Raw genomic sequence first — 18,081 nt, 5'->3', positions numbered from 1 at the left:
GCGTGCGTGCGTGCGTGCGTGCGTGCGTGCGTGCGTGCATGTGTGCGGTTGGGAGGAATAGTCTTTTATGTATAGGATGGGATACAAAAGTTTTACAAAAATAAGTAAACCATATCTGAGTGATGGTTCTTGTCCTTTAACCCCTAGATGTATTTGAAAAATCAGGTTATCCATGCATGTTTGACAATGCTCTTAAGCTTTTTTTCCCTTCTTTCATAGGAGATGATGAAAAGAGCCACTTCAAGCGTACAGTTATGGCTGGAGGGTTTTTTATTCCAGTGATGAAACCACGGATGGGAGGTCCAAGCAGTAGCTCTGACCTCAGCAAGCAGGGAACTGAGTGGGACACAAAGGGTGCTATGAAAGGGGCAGAGGGTGGGGCTGAAGATGGTGGAAAGAATGATGTTCCTCGGCCTACCCAAATGAGACCACTTCCTGAGCAACTAAAGGTGTTCCGGGCCATAGAAGACCCTGAGAATGAGCAGACCTCCCCAAAGATGTGCCGCATGTTCTATACTTCCAATGATGGGGCAGCCAAATCAGGATTCCATGGGACTCTCTTCCCTTTAGAAGCCTCCCCACGGCACCAACGGAAGGCCTTAAACATCTCAGAGCCCTTTGCTGTCTCAGTGCCCCTCCGGGTGTCTGCAGTCATCAGTATTAATAGCACCCCTTGCCGCATGCCTGCTAAAGACAAGTCTACCCTCTCCAGTTTGCAAGAATCTTCTTTCTTGGGGCTGGAGAGTGCAGTTTCTACACCCACTGAAGGGGAAAACCAGGCCAGTTCAGAGCTTGTCACATTCAAGGAAGAAAAGAAGTCTGAGACCAAAGCATCAACAGGTAAGCTTAGAAAAAACGGTCATTTGCTCTGTGGATGGCATGAAGAATTTGCACCCATCGAGTCATTTATGGATGTGACATTGCCACTTAATCATTGAAGCATGACTGGCTTGGTTCGCTGAGATTAAGTGCCAAATGAATTGTTACACAGAAGTGGAAAACAGTTTCAGAAGCGGACAACATGGGGGAGAAAACCAACTGGCAAAGTTGTGAATTTATCTAAATTTGTACTTTGGAATCATTAGGAAGAATGAAGCTCATCCTTCAAAATGCTCATTTCTCTGAATTTTGCAATGGAGTTCTCCAATAAAACAAAATGTATAAAATGTATTTCTTAGGTGAAAGCATAACCAAGAATGTTTCTCTCAGTGCAAAGCTTTAAAATGCATTAGGACAATTCTTGCCAGAATATACTGGACAAAATATATTATGTACAAAAATGCATACCTTTAAAATATATATGTATATCAAACTACTTTGAACTTAAGTTGGCAAAACCTGTCAAGGTTCTAGACAAAACAGGCTTAAAACTGGAAAAATGAAAAACAGAAACCAACAGTGTCAGATGTGTCCATCCTTACCTTTACCTGTCCCCTCCTGATGCTGCTTTTTGTTTTTTCAAAAAAGTCAGTTGTGGCTAATGCCTATAGTTGACATCTAGTCTGGCCCTTCAGCCATGCTGGCATCCTGGTGGGCTGCAGTTCCAGTGAGGCAAGAAGCAAGAGGGAAATTTAAGAGCTAGATTGCATTTAAAATCAGGAAGACCACAGCATTTGCAACCTGCTCCTTGCACCAACACATGTGTGCAAAGGGCCCTGATTTGGTGTTAGAGCACATGCTTTGGATACAAAAGGTCTCTTGTTCAATCTTTGACATTTTTATATGGCTGGGAAGGAACCTAGACAATACTGAGCTTGAAGGACTAATGGTCTGGCTTGGTTTAAGACAGCTTTTTAAGTATTGTGCTGATGGTCATACTAGCCTGTGATAGAGAAACCATTGCATGTAGGCACACACTTTTCGGGCATTGTGCAGATCACAGCTCAGGTGTAATTGATCCATTAATTTTAGAGCAAAAGAAGAACCATGCTGGATCAGACCCAGGGTCCATTCAGTCCAGCTTTCTGTTCAGTCAGTGGTCAACCATCTATGGATAATCCTCCCATGAGAACTGCACCAATCCAGGGTGAGAAGTATGAGGAACTGCTTCCAAATCTGTCCTTTAAAGCCATGATTTATTACAATTTATGAAGCCAGCTTTTTGTGAACATTCTTGGAAATGTGTGGACTTCCTATTTCTTATTGACTGGATCAGCCAAAAAGCACCTAAGAAACAAAAGTTATTTTTGGTAACAACTTCAAACACACTTCCTCTTCTTTTTCTGTGCAGTCTCAACTTGTAGGAAAGCTTTTCTCAATCCACTCAATGTCATGAAAGCATGGAAATTTATTGTTAAGTTTCACTGAAGGATAATCTCATTTCAAACCTGTTGGAATCATGCTTAACTCTGTGCTGGCTTGTGTATTGACACTTCCACTAATCTCCTTTGCCTTTAGTCCTGCTCACCACAGGACTGCAGCTCTTAAGAGTGTCTCCAAAGTTGAATTCAGCCCTCATGTGGAAAGAAGTCCCCCACCCTTGTTTGGATATTGGGCTATTGGAATTCCAGCACTGCACTATTTATTGCCATGTGATAGACAACTCCCCATGACCTGCCCTTTTCACCAACATTGCTTCCTTTTTTTTTAAACCTGCCCTTGTGAGGGTTTAGCAACATGTCTTTTTGCTTCCAATACAGATCCTGCTATTGAGGAACTCACAGTGACCAAGAGCGTGGAGTCTGCAGGTGCCTCTCCACCAACAACAAAACTTCAGGAGACAAAAAGTGGTGGCAGCAGCCAAGCTTCAGAGGAAATGCAAAGCCTGGAAGAGAAGCCACTCATCAAGTTCCCAGCAAGCCAGGAGCAGGCAGACAAAGCAAGCCAGGGCCATCTTGGAGATAATGATAGGCCAAAACAAGGCTGCGAGCAACAGAATGTGGTGAGGGATGAAGTGGAGGATACCTCACATCTAAAGGGACTGGTAAGAAGGCGGCTGCTGAATGCATCCACTCCCACATTTCATTGTCTGAGTGAGGTAGAAGAAAGTCACCATTCTCCAGTGAGCATCCCAAACTTGTTTTCTTCTGCAAGACCACCAAGCAGGCCTTTATGTTCTAATTAATAATTACTATTGAGAAGCATAAGCAGGAAGTTGCTACTGCACTCATGCCCTACTCTAGGGCTTCCCATAGGTGTTTGGTTGGCCACTGTGAGAATGGTACCTAAGACGTAGGTCTAACTCAAGATTTTTTTATTATGCCAATGAGTATGTTTATGGTTCACTGTGCCCTTTCTCACACATCTTTTACACACAGTCCTAGATTTGGTTTCTTTCAGTGAAAAGCTTCCACAAGCCTTGTCTGTAGCTGTAACTTTGCATATCTGATACTGCTCTCCAGATTTCTGAGTGGTCCAGAGCATGCTTTAAACTTTAAAGTCACATGATGCAGCAATCTTATTACAGTTAACTAAGCAAGTCTGGTTTGATCAATGCCTGGAAGAGAAACTGCCTGGGAGTCCCATGAACATTACTTTGAGTTCCATGATGGAAAAGGGGGGAATATTAATGTCATCAGTCCATCAATTGGTATTTAGCAACCTATTTGTGTTAATTATTCCAATTCATTAGTACTTGGTGTTGACTGTTGGGTGGCTAAGGTTGTCCTAGTCTTCCAGTTGACTGGAAATCATAATCTGAAGCTGGGATATTTGACAAATTTTGTGACCATGCCTATAATTGTAAGATAGTTAGAGTATGCACAAGTGGTACTTGCAGCAAAAAGTTGCAGCATTGAGTACTCCTGCTTAGGGTTCCAGCCAGACTTGCCTTCTTCCACTCCACTCCACTCCACTCCACTCCACTCCACTCTCTTTTTTTTTCTGTTTTCTGTTTTCTTCCTTCTAACAAACAGTCAGCATTCTATGTCCATGTAGTTTGCTCAGTTCCCACTGGGCAGTTTGGAGTCTCCCCCTCCCTGAATCTCCCTTCCTAAATATATCTGATACCTCCACAAGTATGTTAATACCTCCTTTTTATGTATAGCTGCTGCCATGTTGGCTACATGGAGATTCACACTTTTAATACTAGCCTATATTAGATGATCTTCTTTTGCTAAGTGCATGGGTTTACCTAAGGGCGACAGGAAGGTGTGTGCTTTGGGCCTAAACCCATTATATTAATTTATGGCATCATGATATTGTCAGTTTTCAGTTTGGCTGCTTAAATTTCTTAGCTTTAACTTTTGAAAATGATTACCATGGGATTTGGTTGCACACTTACTCTTGCCCTTAGTTTTTAACATGTCATTTGAAATAGCACAGCTTAGATGAGTAGTTGAGATTTCTATCTTCAGGGATTGGAAACTTCTATTTATCAGTGTCTACTCAGTGGGTTGTATGATGCACTATGTTTCTAATGGGAAAAGGAGATTCATGGAAGGCCTAAAGGAAATTTGATTTTTAAAAATCTTTCAACTATGTGCATATTTTGCTATTGCCTTATAAATATCCCTAGGAACCCTATTGGCAAATGAACATATATTTTCAAGAAGAGTTTGTATTTATATTTTTGCATATGCATATGTGTAGCTTAATTGACTATTATCCAAAATGTGGTTGGGTGGAAAAAAGCAAAAGCAAGTTGGTCAGGAAGAAGTTGTCTGATAATACTGGTTCTCTTTTCTAGACTCATGAAAATCATCCCAGTGCCCTAATGGAACCACTATGGCCAGAAATTCAGCAAGAGCTGAAAATAGTTGAATCTGAAGAGGAGCTATCATTTGCTGCACCTATTTCAGAAACAGGCAAGAAAGAATTTAAACCTAGCCCTGCATCAGTGTTACTTGCAGAAGCAAACAATGTAGCATGTGATTCTGTTCAGTCTCTGACACCATCCAAAGAAGAAAACATGCTCAGAAACTCACCAGCTGTGCCTCACATTCCTTTGGTTATGACTCCATCCAAAGGATCAAAGGACTCACCTGCTTGTGACTCTGAACCAATCAGAAAGGATGGTGCTGCTTCAGACTTAGTAAACCTGGAAAATATTCCATGTGGGACACCTTGTCCAAAGGACTGTCAAGAAATGGAGAATGCCAAGAGTGATCTAGCACCTCAGTCCCAAGAGAGGAAACTTCCATCAGAACCACAAGATGACACACGTCTTTCAAGAGATGATAAACCATGTCCCAAAGAAAAGCATTTAAACCAACCAGAATGGGAAAATAGCAGTTGGATTCTTCAGAGAAAGAAAGAAGGTGTAGCTGTTACCCAGGCAGAGAAAAGTGATGAAGTGTTTTCTGAAAGAAAGGGCCTGGTCAATTCAAAGACCTCAAGTGGAGTTGGAGCCTATCCTTTCAAGGAAGGTGGAATGAATGATCAATCCCAAGACTCATTTGACCAGCAAGAGGAAGATACGTGGGTGGACCATGTCCAGAGCTTAGAGTTAGTAGAGCCATGGGAAGATCACCAGTGGGTCACCAGCCCCCTCCATTCCCCCACCTTGAAAGACACAAAAGGAAAAGTATTACAGGAGTTTCAGCCCCAGAGCCTAGGAGTGGTGCAAAGCCACTTTAGGAAGCCATGTTTCAGTCGTAGCTTTTCCTTAGACAGTAAAGATTTTGTGAAGAGGCACTGTGCTATCCCATTGCCTTCTGCAAGTGCAGATGAGGAACATCTTTTTGATGCCATCCAAGCAAGCATCAGTGAGCCCTCACAAGCACAGTGGAGAGAAACAGGCAGAGTAGAAGCCTGGCTGAATCTTTTAGAGGAAACTTCTAAACCAGATGGACGAAACAGGAAAGATCTGAACCATGAGGAAGACTTTGTAGCTAGCAAGTTGTCATCAAGTCAGGAAGGACTGTACTCTGTCACTCACAAAGGGTCAGCTGAGAAGGAAGTGAATGAGAACAATGACAACCAAGAAGCCTTGAAACTGGAGTCTTCTTTACCACAATGCAATACAGGAAATAGCGTATTATGTTCAAGCAGCCTAGAGAAAGATATACAAGATGCACCATATGTTCAGCATGCTGACAGCCCTGGAATTGCTGCCTCAAAGGATCTATGTTCTGCCAAAGAATCTCAGGCTAACAAAGATGAAGACATCCCACGGAAAGGGAGAACAAGGCCCTCATCTCTCAATCTGGATTCTGTCCTTCCAGCTGCAAGCCTTTTTAATTTTGAGAGTCTTTCTGTGCCCAATCCACCCAGGCACTTCCTCTGTGGGCAGAAAGAAGTTAAAACTAGTGATTCTGTCCCATCACTTCCTGTTGCTTGCCCAAACAAGAATGAAGCTGACCTTTGGGGTTCTCATTTTGATCCCCAGGACTTAGACCTGGACTATATAATGATGGCTCATGCGGCCACTGGTCGCCGTAATTCTGCTCCAGTGAGTGTCTCAGCAGTGAGAACCTCATTCATGGTTAAGATGTGCCAGGCTAGAGCTGTGCCAGTTATTCCACCCAAGATCCAGTACACTCAGGTCCCCCAGCCCCTGCAGACACAGAACCCCAACTGCAGGATACATTTGGCACATGAGAATAAAGAAGCAGAAGCCAATGTTGGCCAACGCAAGCCAACTCAAAACACTCAGGGCCAGCTGCAAGCCCCAAAGAGTCCACTGGCAGATAGGAAGGGGAAGGAAAACAACAATGCAGCCTTTATGGATTCAACAGCAACTAGAAAGGCAGAGCCATTCTGCTCCAATCATATTCCTACCCAGGATGCACCAGTACTCCGTAGAAAACGCACTTCTGAAGGAGAAACTACTGAAGATAATCCACAGTCCTCAAAAATGGAGAGACCATCAGGGGTTTCCAAGCCTTCTTACAGATCTCGACCAGGAAGACCTCAGAGCCTTATACTATTCAGTCCTCCCTTTCCCATTATGGACCATCCCTCTTCCTCTGCAGACTCCAGATTGTTGCTTTCTCCCATAAGAAGTCCCTCAGAGACTCCCTCTCCAAGCCCCATTTCCAGTGATTTGTCAGGGACATCCTCAGAGGGGGTCACCCTTCGGAACAAGATGACCATTCCAAAGAATGGCCAAAGACTAGAGACTTCCACAAGTTGTTTTTACCAACCCCAGAGGAGGTCTGTTATTCTGGATGGGAGAAGTGGAAGGCAGATAGAATAATTCCCATTCAATCTCTTCACATCTCTTCCCTGGTGGATGAGATTGAAGTAGTCATTTAGAAAACTGTGGTGGTGGTGGTGGTGGTGATAGTGATAATATTGCTAAACACATACTACTCAAATAGTACTTACTTGTCAATTCCACCAATTCCTTACCTGTCACTTCTAACTGGTAGAATGTTCAGTGGATTTGGCTTTGAGTCCATTTTGGAAAAAGGTGTGTCAGTGAGAACAAAGTTTTGTCAAAAAGAAAGCAGCGATCAGTCTCTGTTGCCCTGACCAAAGTTACCCACACTCTCATTCACTCTCATTCTTCCTCTTCCAAGCAACAGTCAAGAATTGCAAGAATAATCTCAGAAACGTATGCCTGGCTACAGTTGCACTTCTTTCCATGTTCCTGCTTGTCATGTCCTTGCCGATCTTGGTTTGTCACATTCCTGGAATCCCTGGCCACAAGACCAGATGGTTTTCTTTTACTTTACCATTTGCTTATGTATGGACTTAGAAAGAGCATTGTCATGAGTTTTATGTGTGTGATGGGCACTCAGATAAGTGGTTTGCAAAGAGTGCTAATGCATTTGATAACAAAACGTTACCGTATTTTTCGCTCTATAAGACGCACATGACCATAAGACGCACCTAGTTTTTAGAGGAGGAAAACAAGAAAAAAAAATATTCTGAATCAAATGGTTTACTAAACTATTTACTAAACTATAACAGAATACAGTAATACAACCTTGTAAAGTGAACAGCAGTCAACAGTGGCATTAAGAACCATCATCACTGTCATTAACAAGAGAGAGACTTTAAAGTTCGAGTACTCTTCTAGTTTTCGTTGAACCCATAGAACTCATCATCACTAGAGTCAGAATTTATGAAGCTCTGTTGCTCACAATCACTGACATCACTTTCTTAGTCAGTAGTGGAATTATTGAAGGAATCCATAATCTACACCAGTTATACAAGAGCTGCTGCAGACAATTCAATAACAAATCTAAAAAAGCCAGTAATGTTCACACTGCCCTACTAGTAAATAATAGAAAAAAAAATTCTGACAAAAAATGAGATATTGTACGGTAAATCAAACACACAGCAGACTAAGTAGCCTTTGAAGAATAAACTTCATACATGTGGGGCCGGCAGCATGCCGGCGGTGGTCTTCCGGGCGGTGTGGCGGTGGCAGGTCTTCCCAGGTGGTGGGGTGAGCAGTTCCCAGGCGGTGGGGGTGAGCAGTCTGTCTCTCCATGCGGCCGGCGGGTTAAAACCCGTGGCTCCTCCTCCTACACACGCCTCCCCCTGAGCGGCACAGCTCTCACCTGCACCGGAGCAGGGAGGCAGAGCAGGGCGTGCCGAGCGCGTGCCGGCCAGGTGGTGTCATGTGGTGCAGGTGGCCGGCAGCGTCCCGGGCATCAGGCACACACACATTCTTTCTATAAGACACACAGACATTTTCCCTTACTTTTGAGGAGGAAAAAAGTGCGTCTTACAGAGCGAAAAATACGGTATTTTGTTGTTGCTGGTAAGCACCTGTTCTTGGCATGGACGTATTCCCATAGCATCTGTTTCTCCAGGATTTTTGATAATTTAGAGCTAACTGCAGGGTTCTTGTATCAATGGATCATAGGGACCTGTGCAAACAGCCATGCACAGGTCCCTATGCATGCACAGGTCCCCTTTGAGGTTGCCTCAAAGACAGGCATGCACAGGTCCCCTTTGAGGTTGCCTCAAAGACAGGCAACTGTAGTGAGGTGGTTAGAAAGGAGTCTGGGGCCTGAACCCATTGCTGATGCTGCTTGCAGTCTCCAAAAAGTTCTCTTGATTTTGCTGATCGCTGCAGAATCAGACCCAAGTCTTGGTAGCTACTGAAAGGAATAATGTACATGACAGTCACAAGAGGCTTCAATCCCAGTGTATTTTTATAGTATGCTGCTCTTTAGTTGAATAAATCAGAGTAGGATATCTCTTTTTCTGTGGTTGCTATTTGTGCAGTATGAGCTTTTTCTTGAAGCTGCCACTTAACCTCCAGCCACAAGGGGCAATAAATTAGCAAAGAAATTCCTGTACAAAATCATGGTTATGAGTCATTAGGGCTAAATTATAGTAGCATGCTACTGAACTTTTGTTACTTTGAAGAAAGTATGTGGATTTGTTATCTGTATTAGTACTATCACATGCAGGCAGGGGAGTTTTAAACCTTCCCATCCAGCCACTTTCCCCTCTAAATTCTTGTTATGGAATGGGGGGCAGGGGGAGAAAGAGAGAGAGAATGTGAGAGAGAACCCTCCATTAGTACTGGAGACTTGAAGGCTTCTGAGAGTCAGGTGAATTAAAATGTTACATTCCATCTTCTCAGAAATCAGAGCCTTGTTCATAATGTTACCACCTAGAACCATTCTTTCCAGAATAGAGTGCGTGAAGGTGGGAGTTGATTACAGGCAGAAAAGTCATGGGGAAGCCACACTGTAGATGAAGCTTGCATGCAAAGAAGAGCTTTTGAACTAGAGAAATTCACACTTGTACCTTGTGTTGAAATTTTGATGTGACATGCAAGTACACTAACAAATACTTTGATACATGTGCGTCTTCCTCGATTTTCTAAGCCTCAATGATAAAGAGCTGTCTTGTAAACCGAAAGGGAGGACTCTGTATGACCATTCAGAATCCATGGGTTGATCCAGGATCAGCTTTCCATGAGAGGTAAGGATCATTTGGTAAAGAAAGGGCTCTGATCCCAGAAGATTGCTCTGTCCAATGTTTGGAATCCCTTTCCTCTCACTCCACAGCTCACGCTATTCAGTAGGCCCCCTGACTTTCAGTACAGCATTTCAAAGAGGCCAGAGGAGCTACTAAGGGAAGAATGAGGTGGGGGCATTCACTGCCATCATCATCACTTCTGCTACCGACACAAATCTGGATCCAATTCCCTGCTTTTACATGGTGACAGAATGTTGGTGGAAGAGTCTGAAATATTATGGTAATAGTGTGATCCATTCCAGAACATTTCTATTTCCATGTTTATGAAGGAAGGAAGACTGATGCTTGCTTAGTTTTATGTTAATAAGGTTGTGCAAAATATTGTTCCGGTTCACAGAAAAACTCAGCTAATACCTTGGCTTTTTAGATCCATCTGTGGAATAACTGAAGTTGAGTTTGCCTACTTTCTGTACATAGAGAAAGGGGATTTGGTAGTGTTTTTGTACATTTGCACTTAGTATGTTGGTCATAAGATCTGGAAAAGTGGACAAAGAAGAGATAGAATTGGCCCTAATACTTTTGCCAGCAGTGCACAGGGAGGGGCATCGTGGGGTTGTTGTCTTCAGTGGAAGTATAGAAGGATCAATGGAGTAATGGAGCAGAGTGTCTGAATGAGAAAGAAGTGGGTTCATGCAGTCATCCAGTCCTTAGTAGCAGTGGGGAGTCACTTGTGCAAAGCCGAGTGGAAAGGAATGGGAAGGGAGGGGCATGCAAGAGTCACCTCATTGAAAGCAGTTGTCTAAACAAAATCTAAGGCTTATTTTTAAACCTAGGATATTGGCATTTTGCCAAACAGAGAATTTTTCTGAAATAGCATTTCAGTATGTTCAGGCTTTAAGTACATTCAGTGTATAACATGCAAATACATCAAAGCCTGAGTAAGTTCCACAGACTGCTGTTAAAAAAAGGAAAAAAAGAAAAAGAAAAATGTTGCAATCCAAAACTCTTATAGCTAGCTTTTCCTCTCTTCAAAGTTCTGAAATAGTTGTATTGACTAATACTACATTAAATGTATATATAAACAGAACATATATAAATATATTAAAGTGTAATTAAAAACTAAGAAATTGTCTCTAAGCAGTATTACATCTATGAATCTTGGAAAGATCTGGTATACAGGATTTATCATTTGCTGTAAATTCCTCTCATACTGTTTCCCCAAATCTTTTACAAAGAGGGCCAACTTTTCAGTGTCACCAATCATGATGTCTCTTTTTCTACCCCTCACAACTCCTTCTCCTGCATTGTCTTTAGTATCAGCTATAAAGAGATGGAAAAAACCCCTTTCCATTCACATTGTAGTGTGATTTTACCTACTCTCAAGCCACTATGTGAACAGAAACTCAGCTACCAAAATTTGCACTTCTTCAAATTTTGCAGTGGAGTTCAGCAATTAAAAATTGTGCACAAAAATATACATTCCCCATTTGAAACTGCCTATTAGGAAAATTGCTTGCAAAAATGTACAACAGGCAAAATGCATACAAAAAAGGATTAATGTGCAGAGAAATGTTAATGAATTTTCATGCAAACTTTTTTTAAAAAAAGACCAACATATGGAACAAACTGAATTTAAGAAATCCTCAAAGTTTCAGATGAACTGAAATGAAGAGGGGGGAAATCGGAACCTCTGAGAAATCGAAATTGATAGGTTCATCCTTCCCAAGTTGTCAAGCCTACCAGGTGATTGAGTTCAATCGAATTCAAGTTAAGATCATATGAAAGATAACTATGTATAACATTATCAGTTGTTGGATTCTGAAAGTATAACTGCAAATTATCCCACTTGCAGACACAAGCATATTCCAGCCCTGCTTTGCCATGTGAACTGAGAACATGTTTGGGGATTTTAAAATTGGAACAGTGCTTTTGCTTAAACTTCTTTTCAAATTCAGTACTTGGGAATGACTATACTTTGATGACTGCAACTGGGACAGAGCAGCACCTAAGCTCTCCCCACCCCCTTTAAAATAAATAAATCAGTGCTTGGAATTCTCTTTCTCGTAAAGCTATACAGGAAGTTGGGAACCTGCCTTACACCAGGTTATTGTCTTTTTTGATCAACTTTTTTTGTCGGCTACAGACTATCGGCAGTTTCAATCCATAGTCTCAGAAAAATCTTTGACATTGCCTCCTACCTGTTCCTTTTTTAAAGGAAAAATGAGATAAATATACATCCCTATTCTGGGAAAAAAGGTGCCAATGCTAGTTCCTCCTACGTGCATTAATCACATCGAATATGGGGGAGGGAGCAAGTGAATTGAGCACAGTGTGGTCATGACCATGCAGGAGTGCATTATGTTCCTTTCGGTTGTTCCAGTGGGTATTGTTTTCATGGAGCGCAGTTGCTCCTCTAGGCTATCTGCTTTAGTGCTTTAATTGCTTGGGAATTTTGCCAAGTCTCAACCATGAGATTAAACTGGAGTTTTTATAAAAATCTTATATGTGTCTTAGTGGTTTTTGGAGATGTACTTATTTATTCTGAACACAGGAAATGGCTAGTTTATCACTTGGTTGTGGTATCTATTGTTTGATTTGCTAGCCCAAAGCACCATGGGATTTGGAACAGAGATTCTTCAGCATCAGTGGTTATATAATGCAATGTAATTGGCGCCATCCATTCAGGAATCCTTCTGTTAAGGAAACAAGAGCCATATGTGTTTGGATTTTGTAAAAGGACAGGTTGCTTTGTTTGTTTCTTAATGGAGCTCATACTACAGACCTTTCCCTAGACCTGACTTGAAACTGGTGCCACTTTGTGACAAGTGACTCTTAAGATTACAGCTCCCCTCCTGGGGTGATAGAGAAGTGGAGCAGGAATCATTATCCTTTGGGATTGCTTTTCATAGAATCATGTGGTCACATTTGTAGCACCATTAGAATGCCTGCTTGGAGTGAGTGCTCCTGCTGCCATTCTCAGTTGACTGTGTAATGCTGCACCCCAATTGCTGTTAATTGCACATTATCTTTTCAAGACCAGACAGCTCGCTCATTATGAACAGAAGAATCCTGACTTAAGGCATATCAGCCCAGAAAGGTGAATAGACTGCTCCATGTCACCATGCAGATGCTTCTCCTGTTCATACAGGCCTGTGGGAGGCAACTAGAATATGGAAAGTTATTTACAAGTCTGCAGCCCTTTACAGACTGAGAATCCTTGCTCTACCCCAGCTCCCCTGAAAGAAAATTAGCAGGAATCATTCTTCTGCGTTTCCAAAGCAACAAGCATAAATCTAACATTATGTTCTGAGGCAGCTGAACTTCACACTCTTATATGAAGCATCTATCTTGACTGCTGTCACCACAACCTCACAACTAGGAATGATTTAGTGCTCCCTCATCTCTCTTTCAGCTGCTTCCTGCTACTTTTTGAAAACATAAATACATTCATTGATATCCCACTTGTATCTTTAGATACCTGAACAATCTAACAGCAGAATTCACATGTAGTTCAGATGAAAGAAAGCAGACCCTAGGAATCACACCTGTATGGTTTGTCTTACCCCTCATCTCTTTTCTGGAGTATTTTCAGCATTACCTTTTCTGTCACCATGTGATGAAAACAAAACAAACAAAAAGTGTTCCTGTGCTATTGTCAGATTTGGACACATTGTGAGGCTTTCCCCTATTTGATACATGCCAGGACATCTGTGACTTTAATGTGCACATAGAAAACTGTTGGTAGGGCAGCTTATCTTGTGGTATGTTGTACTAACTGAAGTTTTTCCTTCTATGTAATTACAAACGGCACAAGACTCTTCTCCTTTATTGTACATAGAAACTCTGGTGTGAGATAGGAGAGTCAAGACACTCAGGACTTTCTAATGACTGTGGCTTTGTCATTCAAAATAGCATCAGAATTTTGCAGTAGCTCAAGATGCCAAAGAAATGTCTGACCAGATGTGGCTGATCTAATACTGACAGCAATGTTGGCATATTTGTAAATTCTCTTGTGGTTAAGAACAAAAGCTTCAGTACATTTTAAGTTAGAGTTTGACTTAATTTCTTCATAATTAAATAGCAAATTTCAGGAATGGAATTCACAAAGTAGAATGAAAATGGAGGAAGTTAGAAAATACCATCAAGCAGTCTTGTGAACAACATAGGACCTTCAAACTAGATTTGTTCTGTAGAATGCAATGCTGAATTTTAGTCTATGCCACATCATCACTTGCAGTTACTGTAATATTCACCAATAGAGTCTCAATGATGCTGGCAGACAAAGAAAAAAGCATCACATTATCTTGGCTTTAGTAAATCACTGATCCAAAAATATTTAATTTTGGCAATAGGAAAAGGCTTTAGTATATCAAAGAAAATCAACAGCTGCTTAAGCATAAACCATGAGACTGAAGGCAGAAATAGGAGGATAAAATAAAGTAGCTGAAGTTGTATGAACAAGAAGCAGTTTCTGAAGGCAAAGTTTAAGGGAACAAATAAAAAGCAGGTGTTGCATTCATTTGTCTGAATACCTAGAGAAGCTGACAAGGGTTAATTAAAACCTAGGGATGGGGACACACGCGCGCGCGCACACACACACACTCCAGTGATTCATATCTTGTTACTGTTGTCTGAGTCAACTACAGTTCCCAATACTTTTACCTTAAGATAAATGGTCCAAATTGAGCCCCCTGGGTCTTTGAATGTGTCCTGGAGTGTCCAAGGCTTCAAGATGGTACTTGAGATGCCATTTCAGTCTGCCTGGCCGTATTTGATCTTTCCTCTGGCCTCCACTCAGAATGCCAGCTCAGAACAGTTTCTTTATAGTTCAGAAAGATTCTTCATGAAGCAAACTGGAGACTGTGTGGAGGATCCATGCCATGTGAAACATTCTACACATTCAGAGAGGCTTTGCTTAATGGTTGCAGAAGGCAAGGCTTCCAAGCTGAATTCAGTTCCAAGCTGAGTGGGAAACCTTAGGGCATGAGGGATCCTGATGAATCAGCTACTGTCATAAAATTACTTTGTGAAATGCCCTGGACCCAAGTTATGAGGAAATGGGATTTTGCTGTTTTCTAAAACAGGCCTCTGTGGAACCTGTTACCCTTCAGACTACAATCTCCAGCATCCTCCAGCTAGCATACCTAGATGTTGACCAGCTAGGGATGTCAGATTAAATCTGTAATGGATTCAAATGAGTTTGGATTTCTATGAATTCAACACATTCCCCGGGGAACTAGTTTTTTGTATAGATTTTTCAGACTTTGTTTGATTTACTTTCCATAATTTTAGGCAAATTTAGAAAAATATCTTTAAATATCTTAAAATATGTATCCCCCTAGACTAAAGTCTGAGCATTTGGGTGGGACTGTGTCTCTGGGGCAGATTTATTAACTTTTGAAAGCTGAATTTGCAGAAATGTGTATGAATACATTTGTGCAAAATCAAATTCCATTTACAACTGCACAATGGAAAACAAAAATGCCTGGCAATCCTCAGAATGGAGATAGAATATATTTAATCAGGTCCATGCATCCATAAAGTCCAACACATCTGGAGGGCCCAGGTTGGGTGGGGCTACTCTAAAACCATACAAGTCCCAGCTGGAGGAAAGCTGAAGTTAACTACGTGAGGCTTTTGTGACCATCTGAGCAGGGGTACTCCCAAAAGAGAGCACCCTGCTCAAGTGCTGATGAGGAAAACCAAAGTGATCACAGGCCTCCATATATGTGTTGAACTCTACATGGGTTTGCCCAGAAGACTGCCCTAATGGAGAAGTAACTAGGAATCTGCTATCCTGCCCACTGAACCTTTGTGGTAAATATGGGTGCTCATTTGACACGCAGTCCCATGGTAAAAAACATGACATCAGATCCAAGAGCTTAATGAGCATATTGGCTTGCCTGTGCACAAAATAATTCCTGGACAAGGGCAATTTGCTTACAAGTAAGGTCCAGCAGCCCCATAGTTTGCCTTCATAGAGGGTTGCAGGGATCTGATTCAGCTGCATCCCTGATGGAAAGATGGCAGGAACTCTGGAACCTTTTAGAGCTGGACAAGGGTATTGTGGACTTACAAAGGAGGAACTTTATAATCCATAGCTAAACATGATAGGGTACAGTTCAATGCATGTTAGACATAAAAATGTCCTATAGCTTCCAGCGTTCCCACACCAGCTGTAGGATTGCATAAACTGTCATAGGATTGCACCCTGAATCTGCTAGCTGCTACACTTCACTATGTCTGTCGCTCCTTACACTGCAGTCCTCAGTAACCTCAGTGCATGAAGGTGAAGAGGAGGCTTGTATGGCAATAAAAACCTGGAATGAGGACTCCAAGAGCAGGAAAACCAGATTGGGCAGCACAGAACTCCTTCTAAGCTTGTCTGGTGGCATTCCACTATCTGTCCGTTCTTAGACCATGTATGCAATTGAAGTCCAGTATGGCACCATTATGAACAGTAATTCTTGTTTCTCTGCTTTCTGGGGAAAGGGTAATGACTGCTTTCAAACAAGCAGCAGGTCCAAGCTTAGTTAATCACTTCCAGGAAGTAACCAATTGCTTCCGCTTCAGTTTAGGATGATTGGCAGCCTCTTCTGAAAACCTGCACTCTTCCATCTACTTGCAATGACAAGGTAATACACACTGCATGGATGCCTTAGAAATAGACCAAACATTAGCAGGACATTGTGGGCAACATCCACATTACAATATTGATCCCACAGGCTACATAGATATCAGAATGGAAATCCACAGTGGCTGGTGGATCCAATTTCAGTGTGCTGGTGTATACACCCTGGACTTTAGTCTAAACTTTAAAGGAGCTGTCTATAGTTCAGAACCTATTTGACAGTTGGTGTTTAGTACCCGAGTAGATAGATCACCCCACTACCATTGATGGAATCCCCAGTGATGGAAATTGATCCATGATTCTCATGGAATGCAGACACGGCTGCCAGGAGGTAGCTAGAAGCATTTCAATTTATTTAAAAGGAGTAGCCAAATGGTTATTTTGTTGTAGTGCACGCCTAGCATTTTGGGCTGAGCACCTCCCTTGTATATGGAAGGTCCCAGGTTCAATGCTGCCATCTCCAGTTGAAAGATCAGATAACCCACAATGGGGAAGATTTTCTGCCTAAAAGCCTGGAAAACCACTGTTAGCTAGATTTGAGAACCTCCTGCTGTCTCCCATTTGGATGAACAACTTAGACAAATTATTTTTCATTCCTGGAATGTTCTCGTTAAAGTACTTTTTACACCCTGAACACTGATGACCTATCAAGCTCCACAGTGCCATGAAGGATATTAAAATTTTAAAAATGGAATGACTGTAAAATTGTCCAGATAGCATCCTAGGCAGAACCTCAGCAATATTTCTGCTGGGATTAATAATCAAACCAAACTTAGCAGTTCAGTCAAAGACCACAACGCCTGTTTAACCAGCTGGAGAAATCGAGTACAGCCTTTCTTCAGCAGTTAAGCAGTTAAGTAATGAGGAAGTGGGGTTAAGAAGAGGGTTCATATGTACCAATGGAAAGTTATGGAGGCTTACTAAAGATGAACACATTTTCCCACTGTTTTTCAACAGTAGACTGGAGGTGCTCTATGAACAATCAAATCCTTGGTAAATTCCAAGTCATCTAAATAGCCCCTTAGGTTTCCATGCACTACACAAGTCATATCTTAGACCTGGTATTCCATTTATCGTTACTAAAACTGCAGGTCATATTTCTAATAAGCAGGCAGGCTTGAATTTTGATATATTAACATTATCATGGGATACTAAAAGAATCCCACTGTGGAAGGATTCTAGTACTTCCATCTTAAAAATAAAAATACAATAAAATCACAAGTATTTGGCTTTAACTAACCAGTGTGCCCTTAAATGTCTCTCTCCAGCATAAAAACTTTTATTCATTCATGTTCTTCAGCTTTAGAAAACCACCCATACAACAACATACTAAAATAGAAAATCAAAATACTTAAGACACATTTGAGACAAAACTACAATTGTCTTAAAGATGTATCTTATTATATTCCATTTTATTATAATTAAAGAACAACAAAATATACAGGAACTCTGAAACAGAGCAGTGGTAAGTTCTTGGAGCTTACATGTGAAAAAAATTGGTTCTCATTTGAAAACATTTCTGTACAAGGAACAAAATAGCACAAAAAGGACACACAATTCAGTCAGATCAGTTTTAAAAGATTTGTTTGTATAACCAGCTGGCCACTGCATGCTGTACGCTCTCATGATCAGTAATCCTGACACAACTTGGTACCCTACAGATGTTGGACTACAGGTCC

General features: G+C 41.6%; 1 protein-coding gene across 1 annotated transcript in view; it reads left to right on the top strand.

Moving 5' to 3' along the window:
* ARHGAP31 (Rho GTPase activating protein 31) overlaps positions 1–7,793 on the top strand; it is a 95,427-nt gene extending 87,634 nt beyond the window's left edge. The window contains exons 10-12 of the mRNA XM_044441758.1: positions 220–840; positions 2,640–2,923; positions 4,628–7,793. Of these exons, the coding sequence (XP_044297693.1) occupies positions 220–840; positions 2,640–2,923; positions 4,628–7,078 (3,356 nt within the window). The 3' untranslated portion in view covers positions 7,079–7,793. The remainder of the gene's footprint in view (positions 1–219; positions 841–2,639; positions 2,924–4,627) is intronic.
* Positions 7,794–18,081: the final 10,288 nt, after the last annotated feature.

Source organism: Varanus komodoensis, unplaced genomic scaffold, assembly GCF_004798865.1.
Source record: "Varanus komodoensis strain SLA01 unplaced genomic scaffold, ASM479886v1 scaffold4, whole genome shotgun sequence".
NCBI lineage: Eukaryota > Metazoa > Chordata > Lepidosauria > Squamata > Varanidae > Varanus > Varanus komodoensis.
Note: the sequence above shows the minus strand (reverse complement) of the source record. Positions and strands in the feature narration are given on the sequence as shown.